Raw genomic sequence first — 17797 nt, 5'->3', positions numbered from 1 at the left:
TCCCTTCCTCCCTCTCTTCCTTCCCTACCTTTTGTATTCAAATCACTTGCTTCATATCTTGCTCTACACTTGTCCTTTTACAGAATCTGATGAAGTCAGCATGAATTCACAAAAGTTTTATGCTCTCTATTTATGCAGCCTGTGTGTGTCTTGCTATCTGGCAGTCAATTTCTATTTTAATAGTAATTGCTTTTAGATAAAATGTCTGTGTTTTGTTTGTGTATATCTTTAATATAATTTAGTGATTTCCAGGGCACCTATCTTATAATATTGGGCATCAATTTAAGCTTCTTCAGAAGTTGAATTTAGACGGTTTCTTGTGCGCAGATTTCGAAATTTAAGATACCATCTTCAGGGATGGTTGATCATTCAGGCTGCTTACAAGTATAAAACAAAACATCCCAAATGTCTCTTGAAATGTGGTGTGTCCCCGTGCTGAGCCCAGCATGTGCCCAGAAGAGGCATTGTGTTGGTTTAACCCAGCTCACCCAACATCCGTATAGATCGGGTACTTTATCTAATGGCTGATTCAATGAGCCATTAGATAAAAGTGCCTAAAAGCCCCACTGAAGCTCCTGATCTATACAGATGCTGTGGAGCTGGGTAAACTATCGCACTGCCTCTTCCAGTAAAGTGTGGTTTGGTTTTGTTTGTTTGTTTTCAAGTCTGTCAGCAGACTCGGACATGACAAGTCTTCTGGTTAAGTAGCCTCTTACAGATTACATACGTGTAGTTGAAACTTGGAACTCATTTTAATCACTTTTAAGTGATTGGTGCAACTCCCAATGCAGTGCTTATTCTTCTAGGCCACAGGCTGTCCTTTGTCTATAAGGTATTCTCCGTTTCGCCCATTATTTTTCTTATGTAGTTTCAGGTCAAGGCAGTTATCCATCTCCTTCCCTAGAATAAAATTGTTCACTTTCTGTTGCCTTCTATGCATGCATCCTATCTTCTGTCAACAGGCTCTCTGCTTTCCCCTCCAGCTTGATTGAAAAGCAATAAGGCTTTAGATCAGGATCTTGGCATCTAAAGTAGCTAAGAATGAAATGTTATGATGTCCATTATGTTAACAAAGCTCATGGACTCAGTGAATTTGTTAACTCGTGGCAAATGCATCTTACTTAAAGGATCCTGGAAGACTCTTAAAGTTGCATTTTTTTGTCTAAATGGTTAAGAAATATGAATTTTGATTGCTGATATTGCTTAAGATAAATCTTACCCCTTAAGACTTTGAAGTCAGTCAGCTAGACCTACTGTCAACTCGTGGGTATCTTTCAATAATTAGGCTTGGCACAATTCAACTTTTATTTTTTAATTATTTTGATAGATAATATTGCTATTCATTTTAAGCATTTATTTAAATTTTTATCTATTTAAATTTTCAGGATTGTGAATTTTAACCACCTGCCTCAACAAATGTAACAACTGTAGGACTGCGCCGGCTGAGCAGCAGAGCTGCCCTCCCTTTTAGCTCCACTTGCCTGTAGCTCCCTTGTCCACTTTGTCACTTCCTCTTCCTTTGTTCCTAGTCCCCTGAGGTTTCGGGAGTTGCAGTCCAAGCTACAGTCAGCATGGTTCTGCAGGGACTGCTCCCTCTGTCTCACACTCCATCAGCTATCATTTTTCTTAAGCCCCCTTTCTATAAATTTTGATTATTAACAATGGAAGTATTTTTTTCACCGGACTGTGTGAGGTGAGATCAACATTTTATCCATGCTTACTGATTAGTGGAAAAAAAAAAACCCTGAATCTTGCCAAACCTAGCAATAATGCAGTTTAGTCTTTACCTCACAGCCTTACAAGTGGTTACAGAAAAGGTGCCCAGGCATATACTGAGATGGATCTGTTCTTTCAGGGACACGAAAAAATATATTTTGTGCATGTTGAGATGGAACTCCTAAAATCCATTAAGAAATAGTCTTAAGCTTTAGTTTAAAAGTCCTTTTTTAGCTTTATAACGAAGATATTTGCCAGCTACGAAGGGGGAGAGTGGCAGATTTGAGAAGTTCATGTGACTGAAAATTTTATAGAGTAAAATGTTAGAGTTTAAAAGTCACCTCATTTGCAGCTTTATAATGTATATTAGCTGCATTGTAGAAGTTAAGAATTGGATTTTAAACTATTTTGTTGAACAAACTGTTCAAAACTTCTTCCATGAAAACAAACTTCTTCCATGGAACTGTTCTTTGAACTGTTAACAAAATCTACTTGAGACCGTGAAACCAAGAAAATCCTACCTTTTGGATTACATTTTTTTTTTGGTATTCATTAGATACATATGCAAGTGAAGTAGTTAAATGTCCTTATCTTTTTCACCCACTTAGTCAACTGGAGTGTCAGCTTAGGTTTACCATAAAAAAAACAAACTGCAAAAGAAACTAAATAAAACAACAAGAAAAAATACTTAAGTTTTGCTTTGAAGGTTGATTTACAGCTGCATATCAGCTTCCTTTGCCTGTCTAGAAAAACATAAACATCCCATGGAGGGTATCTATACAGAGTTTAGAAACAAATTGATACATATTGGCATAATATAAACTGCAGGATTTTGTTCAAATCAGAAATGAATAAAAGTTAAAAAAAAATAAATAAATAAAATAAAAAAAAAAATTACCAAAATAATGTTGGCGTCTCTTTGGGAAATGGGATGAGGTTGCAATTAGAGGGATGTTGAGATCCTCTGTGTATCATGCTCTAATTTGCCCTTTTTTTTATTTATACCACTTTTGCTGTTATGTTCGAGTTCAAGCTATTAGGAAAGTGTTTCATGTTTAGTGGAGTACGTACCATAGCACTCTGTCTGCCAGATGTGTTGAATACCAAAGCAAGTAGAAGATATGAGCACTAAGGAATTTATTTTTGCAGCTTCTTAAAAGTATATGTTTTATTATAACTTCATTCTTACTTTTGTTCTCATTTATCATGCAGAGAACATTGTTATGTAAGTGTGCTGAGAGGCAGGATGCACACGTTCTAGGAGGAGTTTTCTATGCCGTTGACATTTATTTTCTGCTTAATTTGCAACTCCGTATTGAAATAACTGGTGCAAAATATATTTCTTCAGGCAAATCTAGTGTCTCATTTTTGTCTTTTTTAGGATGCAAGTTCATTTGCATATGTAAATATCAAAATAATAATAATGTGAAATCAGTTTTTTTATAAGTAGTCGTCCTATAATAAAGATTTTAAATAAATTGTTAAATAACTGAAATGGAATAATTTTCATATTAAACTAAATCATTTCACACATTAAATATAATGGTTGAACGAATCTGAAGAAGCTCATAGCTTGTATTTCAACTGGAAAATCTTTTTTTAGTAGCTTTAATGACTACATGTGTTTTGGACTTGGACAAAGATAAATATTTATTGCAGGTGGAATTCCTGCATGTTTTGTATGTTATTACAAGCTCGTATAGGTAACAAATGCTGTCTCACAGTAAGAAAGTTTTTAAGAAGACAAGAACAAAAAACCCAAATAAAATATACTTGTAGCTCTGCATCTTGCAGAGCTAAATTGTGCAAAATAAGGGTCTAAATGTAACTCTTTCTGGAATCCAGGCACTGAAAAGTTTTTTTTGTTTTTTTTCTATTTGATCACTTGAGCATGATAGAGCTTTAACTTCTCCCCACTCAGTCAATTGGTCTGATCATCATTTGAACTGCTTTCAAGGAGTATGAACCTCCTCGATATTCAGCCCAAAAAATCCCATCCTGATACTTGCTTCTGTAATGGCCTCCTCTATACCACACTCCATTAAGGTTAGAATGTGCACAGGCATTGTACCACCAGCCTCCTTTGTGGAAATGGGCACAGTTTCCTGTTGGGAGAAAATAAAATAAGTGAAACTGAAGCACTTAAGGGAATTGATAGATGAGGGGTTTTCAAACTTATTCATACTGTGCCTAGCTGGTAATAGAGCTTATTTTGCAAACCACTTTGCCTCCCAGTTTGCATTCTCATAGATCACTTATTCCATTTACAATCCTTTTAACTTGCTTTCCCCTACAAGGAGTTGTTTATAAAGGAACATAATGTTAGTAATAATGTGTCCTTAGCCACACCATTTGACTAATCAGCTGTGTTTCGTGAACTGAATTTAAGAATTTCTGCTGTATGGAACTACATAAGTAGGAGCAACATGACTTATATTTTAATTTTGTTAATTTGCCGTGAAGCTGATTTTTATTTAAGGATGTGGCATATTATCTTCTCAACAACTAATAATGGCAAATAACTGTTTTAGTGAGAAGCTGGCCATGTTTTTCTGGTGAGCGGTGGGGGGCAGAATGACCCACTGTGGACATTAGGATCCAGCCACTGTCACTGCTCCTCCCTGCTACCCAGCTGTAGTATGTTGCAATGAAAGTACCCCACTCAGCCAAAGCCTTGAGTGCCCAGCTGCAGCCTGTTGTGGGCAGAGCTCCCTCTTTATCAGACTTTAGGCACTGGACTGCAATGCAGTGCAGGGAGAGACTCCACCTCTGAATGCCACCAATTGTGTGGCTCCATGGACTAGATCCAGCCTGCAGGGCCATAGGTTATTGACCCCTGGCTTAAGTCATTGGTTTTACCAATGTGACCTGGCCTGAGGTCCAAAATTGCATAATAAGTGTCAACAAAGCAAGGATTGTTTCTTTTTCTGCAGTTCATTTTGTTTTTTACTTGCTGTTTAATTTGGATTAGTATTATTGGACTTGTTGTCAAAATAAATCATTTTTTGTCTCAGAATTGTATTCTTATTTAGTTACAAGTAATACACAAAACCCTGGATCCTGTATGAACTTAATTTTATAACGCTAAGAATAGTCCCATCAGTGGCCGCGTCTGCATGAAATGCTTAGTGCGCAGGGTCAGTTACTACTGCACAGACACACAGTGCTACTGTGCAGTAAGAACAGGCTACTGTGCAGTCTGCGTTATCAGGAAGTTATGCAAGGTTGCTACTGCATACTAATGCCAAATACTGCGCAGTCATTTTGTACTTGGGATTGAGCAGTAATAACTGCATAGTTAGCATCTCATGTAGATGCAGCTAGTGAGACTTTAATGTGATTAGAGTTACCTGTATGCTTAAAACTTAGCAGGATTGGGATTTAACATTGCAATTATTGGCAAAGGTTGGAGAATATATGTCTGGGTCTAGTCTGAAGGCTGAGAGCTAGTGCTCTACGAGTTTACCTCCAATAAGAGTGGTGTGACTTCTAAGAATAATATAGGCAAAAGCCTTATTTGGAATGGAGTATGTGCAAACCTTCTTAGACTTAACTCTTATCAAAGGTCACCAAATTTAAAATAACTAAGTCCTGAATTATGCAGCAGGCTCAAAATAGGCCCTGTCAATTGGACTACCTGTGTATGCTGACTGCTTACTTTGAAGAACCAATAATAATAATAATCATTTTATCATAATTTAAATAATGTTGGTTTTTTTAAACCCTTGTATATGTTGAAGGTGGTATCTGTTGTACCAGCCAGCTTTTTCCTGGGTGACACTAGTTTCCTTACCTGTGTACATATCTCTGTCTCTGTCTAGTGTTGTAAATTGTTTTCCATTGTGCCATATCATGGAGTCCCCAGCATTTCCTTGGTAAGTTCCCAGACGTAACCTATAAAATTCACTTTCAGGCTCCAGGCGAAAACTGCTGTATTCTGCATAAACTTTCTTATTGCTCCAGTCTTCTAGTTCAATCAACAACCTGTAATTGTCCTGATTGGTAAGCATGTAGATATTTTCTAGTCCCAGCCAGTACTCTCCATCAACATTGCCAAATCCTTTCTGTACAAAGAAAACCAGAATGTGAGGTTAAGTAGTTTAGCTTTCCTAATCTGTTTTAATGAAGATATTTATCAGCAACAGTAGCATATTTCAGTAAAATTTGTTTTAAACCAGTAAAAGGTGTTAGACATTTGAACTTCTTGACCCTTTCTTTTTAATCTGCATAGGGCAGATTCTGCCACTCTTACTTGTCTTAATTTAGTATTTTATTTACTTAACAATTACTGGTAGAACTGCTGGTAGCATGAGGAGGAAGAAACTGAGCCCTGGTGTCTGAGATTCCCCTGATATCTTTAAAAATATTTTCTGGCAGCACAAAAAGTGCCCTTTTAAGAAAATGTGGGTACATTCAGAGTTGCAAAAGATAGTTATGAGCAATCCCAATACTTATGATGCATAAACTCTGCACCTAGTGTGCAGGTAGGTTGCTATTTCTTTAAATAACTTAACTAGATGTTCTACCTGTTCACCTCTGACTTCAATCCTAATGAATCTAGAAAAGACCTATTCAGGTTTGGGTCAGACAACTAATATGATGCATACCTGATAGGTAACATTTGGCAGCCTTTGCCTTCTGTTCCCAATAAATTATATCTTTAAAATTATGTGGTGATTGGTAGAATAATTTTTTTTTCTTACCCAAGAAACCCTTTAAGTAAAGCTAGCTTGAAGGCCAGTTTGCCTCCAAAAAGTTAAAGGAAAAAAAGTTTGTTTTGAAAGAAAAAAAAAAACAATAAAGGAGGAGGTAATGCAAACATTATCAGTTATTTTATCATGAGGATTCAGTTTTAATAGTCAAATACCTAGAAATGAAAAAGTTCTTAAAGTTCTCATAACTTATGTGCACTTTCTTTGCATATGTTGTATTACGGGTTACTAGTTGAGTTGGTAAATGTAATCTTTACAGTAGCTCACTTGTCGCCTCAGACAGTAGACACAAGTGCAGGTTAAAATAAGCTCTATACATGCAATGTGGGTGACTCATGAAAGCCCTGTTTATTATGAAAATACTAAACTTTGCATTTCCTGACCAAGCTGTATTTCTACTACAGCTGTGCACTGCTTGAGAAATGGCAAATAATATACCCAGTGCAATCCAAATTATCCATAAAGGCCCCAGTTTAGCAAGATACTTACTGACATACCTAACTTTAAGCATGTAAGTAGCCCCATTCTCAATTGGGTCCAGAATGGGATGCATTTCCTATGAAAATGTAGTCAGTAATTAGACTAATAATTTGTATGCACTGTATGGCTGGGTCAGGGAAGCATGTACAAAGGTAAAGTTCTTTTCCCTGACCCTACTGCCTAGAACAAAGTTCAAACCTTATTAGAAAGCTAGGAGTGGCTTACTTTAAATTCAAGATAAGTTGTACTTAAAAACGAAGGCCCTGATCCTAAAAATGTTTGTACATACTAAACTCCACTTAAATGAATAATCCCACTCAAGTGAATTGGACTATGTAAGTGCGTATAGTTAAGCATGTTGTAATTGTTAACAGAAATCATGTTTTTTAATTAGACTGTTGGAATATACATGGCAAAAAAAATTCATTGTTCAGAAGAGCTTGTTGCGTACCCCACAGGTGGACACACTACATGTTATACATAAAATACTTGTCTGTATTTTGAAATTATAAGTTGATTTACCTTTAAACTTAAAGAGATAAACTTTGTTAAAGTGGCTAGCCATGAATGATATTCTCAGTCATTTTCCCACCAAAATGAAGCTCCTTGTTTTCTGAATAATAAAATTTACCTTGTAACTGTCCCAATTCCTGAAGAAATTGACAGATCCATCTGTCCTTTTCTGAATAACTGCCCAGCCTCCAGGGTCCAGGCTGTTCTCACACCATAACTGCATTGGCTCATTGCTGTTTTCAGGTTTGATCATATAAATTCCACTGTTGGAATACCCAGCTTCTTTGGCTTGTTGACAGTCTTTGAATGGGCCTGTTTGAAAAAAAAAATAACAAGAATACTTATTTCATAATTTTAATTCTCGGAAAGTAAAAGCTACCATATAAACATGTAAAACATCTTTGTCTTTTATTTGGTTAACTTTCTGTTTGTCTTGTTTACCACACCATCTTTCCAAATAACTAAATGTTTTGCAAAGCAGATGGCATTCTTTTACAGTCTACACCCAAATATTTTGATAACTTCCTTTTGAATGTGTCACAAGGATTTACAACCTAATCTTATATATGCAAGAAGAGTGAGTCCATTTCATAATTAGTTTATCCTATATAGTACAGCTTACTTTCTGGTATGCATTTTCATTATAATGCCTATGTTTGAACTGATATAGTAAAAACTTAAAGTATATGAGTAGCTAGCAGCAAAGCTAGAATTTCTTTAGAAAACTTATTACAGCCAGAGTCTACAAGTATGGAACTTAATGCAATAAACAATGTTTACAGTGTTGTGTGGGATCCAGGTTGTAGCCATATTGGTCTAGAGGCAAAAGGAATCAGAAATTGTGGTAGAGGTGATATCTCTTATTAGACTAACTAACTAGATTTTTGCAAAAAAAATTCTTTATTTGTAAGCTTTTGGGCACCAGGGACCCTTCTGCATAAAATAAACTGTTCCAAATGGAAGATTTTATTACACCTTCAACTTTCCTATGAAATACAAACTTTCATTTCTGCCTAAGATAACTTTTACAATCTTTTCTCCTGTGCATGTGCCTGAAAGCTTGCAAATAAAGAATTTTTTTTTGCAAACATCTAGTTGGTCTAATAAAATATATCGCCTTTACCATGAGTTCTGATTCCTACTGTGTTGTGTAACATTCGTCGTCTTGATTACTCCAATTCCAACATTTAGTTTATTAAACCTGAGATAAGAACATCTTTATACATTTCATATTTTCATTTTTTGACAGTTATGTACACATGACTAAGCCAGAGAAGCATACAAGTAGTGGACCAAGTATTCTTGAGCAGCCAATAGCATTCATTTACTTGTTTCAAAGCTGTACTTCTAAAGAGATGCTGCTTATGGTGGCTCTTGAAAGTTTTCTTTCAGGTTATAAATACAGTTCTTATGAAAGAGGATCTGTCAGCCTTCACATTGTAGTTATGTTTCTTACATCTTTATTAGTCCGTGTGTCCTTTTTGTAAATAAAAGTATTATAGTTTCTGTGTTTTGACCCTTCTGTCCCTTTTCAAGGAAAAGGATATTCCTAGATAATCATTTCTATTGATGTTTGTACTAGTTAGAGAATTTTCATACTATAACTGGATGTCTTCTGATAATGGCTAGTGGTGAATCCCCTGTTAGTGGTTGATAACTCTATAAGTCAGTCTTACTAAAAGTTGATAACTTTCTGTTTAAATGCTAAAGACAACTACTGGGGGGTTGTTCTAATTCTCTTTTTGAATAATCATATAATCTGTCCATCTAATTGAAGCAAATTATAAATTATACAGTGCAGTGTAAAACCATTGCTGAAGTCGATCAGGTTTCCAACCCAAGATTATTTTTTTTTTTTATTGCACGCTTTCTACTGACAACCGAACTCTCTTACTTTTTTAATATGTTTGGTGTTAAACCCCTACATCTGAACCCAACCCTTCTAACTGGGGCCTGGCAGCAGGGCAGGGCCTGACGAGAGTTGCCATTTACATTATGTAAAAGCAGGGTGACCAACCTTGGCCTTGCAAGTGAAATGTGGCTCACGGAGCCATTGGATCTGGCCCGTGGGGCCCCCCACGGGTCAGGAAATTTGGCAGCAAGGAAGCAGTGGCCATTAATGTGGCCACCCTTCCTCGTGCCAGATTTCCAAACCTCAAGCCCCACATGCCTGCTCTGAGTCAGGCCACGACCCTTCTACCAGTGGGCCCGGGTTAGGGCCAAGCCATGCTTCCTTTCCTGTGGCAAGACTGGTACATACCCCCTATTCTCTCTGGGGTCACACCAAGCCCTCACCCCCCCCCCCCCCCCCCCCACAGGGCTGGGCATCTGCCCTCTTTTCTCCCACTGGGCCAAGCCATGCCCCCTTTTTCCCTGCAGCGTCAACTTGGTGCTGAGCCCCACATCCTCCTCTGAAGTGTCAGGCCATGCCCCCTTTTCCCCCATTGGGCTGGGCCATGCCCCCTGTTCTCCAGTGGGGCTGGGTTGGGTCCAGGCCACGCTCCTTCCACCCATGGTGCTGAGTTATACACCCGGTAGTAGAACAAGGAAGGATGTTTGCTATTAATAAGCGGTATTGGTATTAAAAAGTAGTAGTGTACATTTACAGCATTTCTTGATAACAAGAAGCAATTTTGCCTCGTCTAAAACACTGCCAATTATCTAGCAGCATTGAAAAAATTGTCATGTACCTTTTGGTTTAGAGAAGTGATGCTTTAAAGAACTTTATTTTGAAAACTCAAACCTATAAAACTGGCACAATGACAGAATTCTCTCTGAGGTAAAAGTAAACAAGATTTTGAATGTTATGGACTATATTGTTTCATTTTTAAATTATAAGATAGTCAGTAATGCTTGCTTTTCAGAAAACTGTGAACTCATATCTCAAACATAGCATGTTTAAATATTTTTCACATTTCTTGGAAAAAATCTCCTTTCAATTTAAGCATGAAAAATTGATCACCATAAGTATCTTCTCTTGTTTTCTAACAACTGCTTCATGCCCTTCTTGCTAGCCAAAGTACACTTTGTCAAAATCGTCTCTTGTTTGTTGCCTTGAAATTATTAATGTTTTAATTCACTTGGCATTTTCTGTATCTTTTTAATTTCTTTGTTCTTTCTGCTCGTTTTCCTGGTATCCAAGTACAGGGGTGGTTCTCAATCTTTTTAGACTCGAGACGCCCCTTATTAGACTTGAGCCCTCCCTCCCTCCCGATTAAAATATCAGCCCTTCTTTTTCACTCGGGTTTTTGACTATGCAAAAATAATAGAACAATCTTTCTCTTGTGTAAAAAAAACAAAAAAACAAAAAAAAAACAAAAAAAAAACAAACCTCAGATTAGAACAGCTCAGAACATTTTAAAACTGCAGTTTCCTTTTTGAAATCTCTGAATTTATCTTGTGAATCATGTTTGCACACCTAACATTGCGTGGCACCCTGTAGGATCCTCATAAGGATCTTAAAACACCTCAGGGTGCCATGACGCGCTAGCTGAGAATCACTGAGTTAATGAAAGCTCCTTAAAGCATGGTATTGTTGCTTCCATGGAACCTGTTAGGTCTTACTGCGACATGGTTTAAATTTAAGCACATGACAATTATCCAAGGGGTGAATCTGCACCTGCAGTTAGCACGTAGCAATAAACTCTGGAGTAGTTCGTGCTGAACTTTGTTGCTTCTGGGCATAGTGTTTACATATGTGCCCAGGACTGCAGGACAGAGCTGAGGTGGATCAACCCTAGGTGACAGGGGGTAAGCCTGCCAGCCCAGGGCTGCTCTGCCCCAGCTCAGCATGCTGCAGAGGTGCTGCCTGGGGCATGAGGATGCTAGAGTGTGCCTAGCCAGCCCTGGTCACCGTCTACATGTGCATTTCAGTGCACATAACTACTCTGCTGTAGGATAGTTCTTGTCCCAGACAGTACTGTCCTATAGTGGAGTTAGTTAATTTACAGTGCTCTAATACGGACACATGTGTAAATGGTTATGCTTTACTGCAGAGCTAATAAGTCAGCTCCACAGTAAAGCACATATGTAGATGTGTGCACCCAGTGAGTATAAACTTTAGTAAAGCCTTTATTCATACTATCAGCCAGGTGATCAGACTGGCTGACAGCAGGGATAGTGCAGGGTTGATCACAGTTCTATTCTTTTTATATATTAGAAATGCTAATATCAGGCATACATCATTGCATTTTACTTCTTTCTGTTTAATAACGGAATTACTTTCTCTCTTTAATTAGTCTTTGTCTGTTGTACCTGGTTTCTGTTACCTCATGATAAATCATTCTTGGTGCTGTGCACCTTTACAATCTACTGACTAATGAACTTGATTCAAGTACAGCATCCCCTACACACACATTGTTTCAAGTTTGGTCATACCATCCTACATTCATCTGTTGTCGCAGTTTGTACTGCTTCTATTAATCTCAGGGTGTTTTTGAACAGGTTCCAGATGTTCTGATGCACTTTACTGGTCCTCTGAGCTTCTAACTCTTCCTGGCCTGCCTTATGGCCTGTACGTGGATCTACCTTATTTTTGTTTCTATAAACTGCATGTCATGATTCCATAGTAACATGTTTCCATAGTAAGTACTTTCCTGAGACAGCTTTTTGATTACAAAATGTGTAAAACAAAGAAATGTTATTTCTATAGCAGATTAAAATTTTGGGAACACTTCAAAAGATCTGCTACTGTAGCTGAAATACTATGTTCTCTGTGGAGAAAGGAATTCAGCAGTCTTATTCCCAGGACTGTTAGAGGCCAGGCACATAATAGAACTGTTTTAACTGGCTGCTAAGGAATGGAAAATTGCTATAGCCTGTTTACATAATATCCTTTGATCACTTCTAAAATTCAACTGGCATTAAGCACACAGGATGTAATTTGTCTCCAATTTGATGCTTAGATTTGTAGATGCAGTTAACATAGAAAGTTGATGTGGTAGAAGAGGTTTCAAAATTATATTCTAGAATGAAAGAGAAAATAAATCCAACAAATCCCTTAACATTGGTTCATTATCTTGCCTTGTTTTCTTGAGGAAAAGTAAATATTTTAAATATGTGGATCAAAATATATAATCTATAATACAAATTTTTAAATTATACTGTGTATGTTCAATATATCATCAACATTAAAGCCTAAAGTTCATAGGTTCACCGAAGGATGGAGTCAAAAGCCCAGAGGTAAATAAAGAGCCTGGGGACCTGGATAAAACTTAGTACAGGGAAGCAATAATGGAAGCCCATAGCAGTATCCTCAAGAAGAGGATAGGAAATGAAATGTATATTAATGTGAGAAGTTTGGGGAACAGATGGGAAGAATTGCAGGTTCTGGTACAGTGGTCACCAACTGGTCAATTGTGGTCTATCAGTCGGTCTGGGGTGGCTAGCCCTCCAGACTGAGAAGGCTTCTTGATCGGGAGTGGCAGGACGCATGTGGGTGGGCTGAACTGTGCCCCCTGCCACCAGGGCTGGGCTGGGTGAATGGGACAATCCCCCTCTGTGCCCCCTGCCACTGGGTGAGTGGGGGCCCCAACCAGGCCAAGCTGGGGGGTGTTGGAGCTCAGGCGACTTGTCCATGCACACGGGAGGGGGGGGCTCCTGCCACTGCACGCCCTCTGATGGAGGTCCCGGAGGGGCGGGAGTCCCTCCCCCCCCCCCCCCCCCCCCCCGAGCTGTGTGCAGGGTGAGGCAGCTGCCACTGGGGGCTAGGCTTTATGCCCTAGGCTTTGTGCCCCAAGCTGCAGTGGGGCTCATAGGAGATCCTGGATTGTCCTTTACCTCAAAATGTGATCCAACAGTATCCTGGGTTTTATTAATAGGAGTGCCGCTCTGTAGTCTGCCGTGTCTCTCTCCGGTGCGTCTCGTATAGGGATTCCTCTCTAGCCTCGCCGTTATTCTTAGGGATGAACAGCTGGGTTACTGTAACGACTTCGGGTCAGTTCACCAAGGGGCGTCTCCTGCCACGTCTTTGATTGCCTTCGGACTGGAAGGATGATGTTTTGGTCCCGTCTCCCCTTAGTTGTTCCTGCTGTTCCACCTCTGTGGGGCTCCAACCTCCCCTACACCCCCGCCTAATGCCAACCTTGATGTTGTCACCTGCGTTGCTGAGACTGATGTCCTGTGCCGTCTTTGCTCAGGTTCCTGGAATATGATGGCCGCTGGGTGTGGGAGATATCACTATCCCAAGCGTTTCTCCTGGCCTTCTTTCTTTCTGACTTTATGCATTGCCCGGCCTCAGCATCGGTCTGTCCCCTGACGCGTCACCTCCGCCCCGGGCTTGAGACCTGCCATCCATCTGTCTCGCCTGTATCTTTGCTCCGCTGAGTCCTGCCGGGCTCCAATCTCTGCTGCTGGCTTCCTTGGTCCACGCCGCCTCTGTGACCAAATCCCCAGGCCCTCTATGGCCCTGATCTATTGTGGAGACCCCTTCCCGGGATAACCACCAGATCCCCTCACTGGGACTGCTTGCATTCTCTGGCCCCTCCGGGCCGGCTGGGGACACCACTTGCAGTCCCCACCGCTTGTGTTCCGCCGGGCTTTTTATCTTGGATCTGAGGGTCTGGCTGCTAAATCGGTCCCAGCACGCTGTTATAAAGTGTGCCGACACCAGTGGGGCTGTTGGCCCTGGCTCCTTTAAGCTTGGCCGGTTTGTTGTTTTTTTTTCCTTTTTGTATTTTCCTGAGCCGCTGCGGTTTCACTTTCGCCGCTTTTATCTCCCAGCACAGTGTCCCGCCACCTCCACTCCGTCTCAGGTAAGTCTTTTCCGCTTACACTTGTAAATCAAAGAAAATGATTCTTCCTCTGTATTCAGCACTGGTAAGGCCTCACCTAGAGTACTGTGTCCAGTTTTGGGTCCCACACTTGCAGAAGGCTATGGATAGTTTCAAAAGAGTTGAGCACAGAGTGATAAAAGTGAGTAGGGCAAGACTTATGAGGAAAGGCTGAAAGAGAGAGGTTTATTAATTTGGGGAAGAGGTGATAGGGCAGGGGTAGGGGTGGGGCTTGATAAGTCTTCAAATACCTAAAGGACAGTTATAGGGTGAATAGAGATGGCCTTTTTTCTGTGGCTGTAGAAGATGAGACTAGGAGCAATGGCTTCAAACTTCAACAAGGGAAATTTTAAATTGGAGATTAGGAGGAACTTTCTGACTATGATGGTGGTCAAGTATTGGAACAGGTTACCTAGAGAAGTTATGGAATCTCCCATCTTTGTAAGTTTTCAACAGCAGGCTATATAGACACTTGGCTGGGATGGTTTAGTCAGAGATAATGCTACATTGAACAGGAGACTGGAGTAGATGACCTCATGAGATGCCTTCCAGCACTACTTTCCTATAAGCCTATGAATTTCATGTATATACTTTTATAGATATTTTCAAGTTTCATCCTATAAACTTTTACCTTTATACATAATACATATTACATATAATAAGCTTATAGGAACTGTAATCCAATTTTTCTGAGATTTGTGATTTATTGATAGAATATTTTAATTATACTGAGATAAAGGACGTTTTATGGTAAATATAAGGAGTTGCTTATTAAGTGCATAATGTTCCCATTAAAAATGCAATTTATCAGTGCTTTGGAAAGTGTAGTTATTTTTAGAATACATCTAAATTATATTTTTCTCCTCTCCAGTTCTGCCTGTATCAAATTCTGCTTAGTTCCTTAAGTTACATGTTGGTGCAAATAAAAACAGAATATGGCTTCTTGCTTATACTGTAGTCATGCTGTTTATTAAAAAATGTTTTTCATATGTACTTAGCTTCATTAGCATTTTAGGCCCAAATGAAATGGAACGATTATCTTCAGATATAGATATAAGATCATAGGAAAGTAGGGCTGGAAGAGACCTCACAAGATCATATAGTTAAGCTCAACACAGGATTATCCCTAACTAAACCATCCTATCTAAGTGTTTGTCCAACCTGCAATTGAAAATTTCCACAGATGGAGCGTCTATAACTTTTCTAGGTAGTCGTTCCGATGCTTGGAATGAATACCAACAAAATTACCTCATTTCTAATTACTACCCTTTTTTCATTATTGAGTATGTCATTGCCAGAATGATAGGCTTGCCATTTCCTCTCAGAAGCCAAGTATATAATTTCTTTAATAGTTTTTAGTTTCTAGAGATGAAACCAGTAGCCTAACAATGGGGGGTGGGCCAATAGAATATAAGCACTGCCAGAGTAGGGGCAGGGGGGGCTAGCTCTCCCCCCATTTATAAATTTTCCCCATCTCATATATATCATAGAAGGAAACCACTTATAAAGTGTTTAAAATTGCTATGATTACTACTTTTATGTTTTTTCATATTGAGCATTTTAGATATGTTAGGGGAGAATTCCCAAGTAAAAGGAGTGAATAGCTAAAAGAATTACAAAGATAATGGAACAAAATTTTGTTAGAGGTAATACATATTGGCTTGTTTTACATAGAATGCTAAAATACAGAGGGAAACAATACTGTCTTTACAGCTGTGAGTTTAAAAGTTTGTATAGCTGGAATGAGTAATGACAACTGTAGTTAAAGGCGTCTACCCACAACCCATACTAAACATTACTTATATCTTTCTCAATTTTCCAGTTTTGGGCTGTATTTTTTTAGGTCATGTATTTGACTGAATTTGCAGGGCTGGAAGGTTGAGGATTATATGTTTCTGCCATTTTTTAATAACAGGAGAGGGAGTGGTAAAAGTCTTCATTCCCTTTTATTAAATAAAACAAAGCAAACCCCAAGAAATAAATTAATGCCTTTCACCTTTTTTAAAGTGGTACCAGCACTAAAAGTTGAGGATAGAAAGTTAAAATAGAGCAAAGACGCTTTTAGAGGAAGAGAATGCTTTTACTATCCCAATAGAAACTGGTTTTGATTTGACCAATTTATATGATTGAAAACTTTCATATTTACATGGTAGGTTTAAGTTGCATTCAGTTGTGATCCATTTTCTCTGTAGAAGTTAAGCCAACTATACTACATCAAAATTAAGATAATCCTTTAGTTTAGGGGCACTCAATCCCAGCCTGCATGCCTGATCCAGCCCACAGAGCCATCCTATCATGCCGACAGGTCTGAAAAAAATTTCAGTGTTCCTCTTTCCACAGAGGAATTGTTGCTGTCCTGCTGCCAAATTTCTGGAATCTTGAGGAACTTCACTCACCAATCTAGCATGCTGTCTGGCCTGCTGAGGTGGCTTAGACTGGATCTGGGCATACAGGTGCTAGCTGAAAGCAGCATGGGTCCCAGGGAGGGGATGCAGGGCCCTGATCTGGAGGAGCCAGACTGGGGGGAAGCAGCATGGGGCCCTGAGCAGAGCTGAGGGAGACACTGTGGGGTATGATCCTGATGCACAGACTGATCCTGCACCTTTCATCCATCCCAGAGTCCCAAGAACTTGAGCACAACTGCTGTAATTGGATGTATTTCCACAAATACCAGGGTCCTATTATATGGATCCATTAGAAGTGCCAGACTAATTTAAGCTTAAATGTTCCTCTAATATTGATAGTGCAAATATAGCAGCTTAATTTAATTTTAATCTGGTTTAATTTGATTTTACTTACTCAGTTTTGTTTTATTATAGTTCTGTTCAGGTTTATTCAATTTAATTTCATTTTAATTGATCTGCATTAATTCTCCTGCTTGTCACTTTCTTCTTAGCTTTAATAAGGTACTGTATGTACTTGAATAGAAGACAGCCCTGATTGTAACATGACCCCCAATAATTTGATTCTGTAAATAGAAAAGTTTTATAAATTTGTTATAATTCTTCATGTATAGAATCTAATTATTGGAAGTTTGCCTTGAATTTGTCCCCGTCCCACTGCTACAGCAGGGAAACGGAGGGAAAAAAAAAAGGGGGGGGGGGGGGGGAGGTTAGGTAACCTCTTTGCTCTCTGCTTTCCTTCAACTTTTTCTCGTAGCAGTCCCTTTCCCCTCTCTTTACTGTTAGACCCTGCTCCCCCTGAGCACAGGGAAGTGAGGAGCAAATTCAGAAACAATAACCTTGAAATTAAACATAGATGTAGTAATTTACATATAGTACCCATACACTTAGTTCATTCAGAATTGATGTGTGTTGCCTTTTTTTGGAACTGCAGCAAGTTTTAGTACAGGTACTCTGCAAACACACTTTTGAGCAGCACTTTGGGATCTACTTACATGACAAACTAGGTGTCTCCATGAAATGCTTTACTGCACAGTAAGCATGTGTCTACATGTGCAGATGCTTACTGCACAGTAAGCTTCACTAATTGCAAGTAAATTTGCTACCTGCAAATGCACATATCAAATTTTACTTGCAATTAGTTACTGCACAGTAGTGCTGATGTAGATGCCCAAAGTTGGGGGGGGGGGGGGGGGGGGGGACA

At 39.1% G+C, this 17797-nt stretch overlaps 2 protein-coding genes across 5 annotated transcripts in view; one reads left to right on the top strand and one right to left on the bottom strand.

Annotated features, from left to right (window-relative positions):
- Positions 1 to 17797, top strand: part of RALGPS2 (Ral GEF with PH domain and SH3 binding motif 2) — a 218787-nt gene that overhangs the window by 119887 nt on the left and 81103 nt on the right. The gene's annotated exons all lie outside the window — the stretch shown is intronic.
- The window catches only part of ANGPTL1 (angiopoietin like 1), a 30915-nt gene continuing 13759 nt past the window's right edge, over positions 642 to 17797 (bottom strand). For all 3 annotated transcript variants that reach the window (XM_006033017.2, XM_006033018.2, XM_014524375.2), the window contains exons 3-5: positions 7540 to 7733; positions 5510 to 5780; positions 642 to 3821 (exon numbers count right to left, since the gene is read on the bottom strand). In XM_006033017.2, coding sequence (XP_006033079.1) covers positions 3634 to 3821; positions 5510 to 5780; positions 7540 to 7733 — 653 coding nt within the window. In that variant the 3' untranslated portion in view covers positions 642 to 3633. The remainder of the gene's footprint in view (positions 3822 to 5509; positions 5781 to 7539; positions 7734 to 17797) is intronic.

The sequence above is a fragment of the Alligator sinensis genome, unplaced genomic scaffold, assembly GCF_000455745.1.
Source record: "Alligator sinensis unplaced genomic scaffold, ASM45574v1 scaffold293_3, whole genome shotgun sequence".
In the NCBI taxonomy this organism is placed as follows: domain Eukaryota; kingdom Metazoa; phylum Chordata; order Crocodylia; family Alligatoridae; genus Alligator; species Alligator sinensis.
Note: the sequence above shows the minus strand (reverse complement) of the source record. Positions and strands in the feature narration are given on the sequence as shown.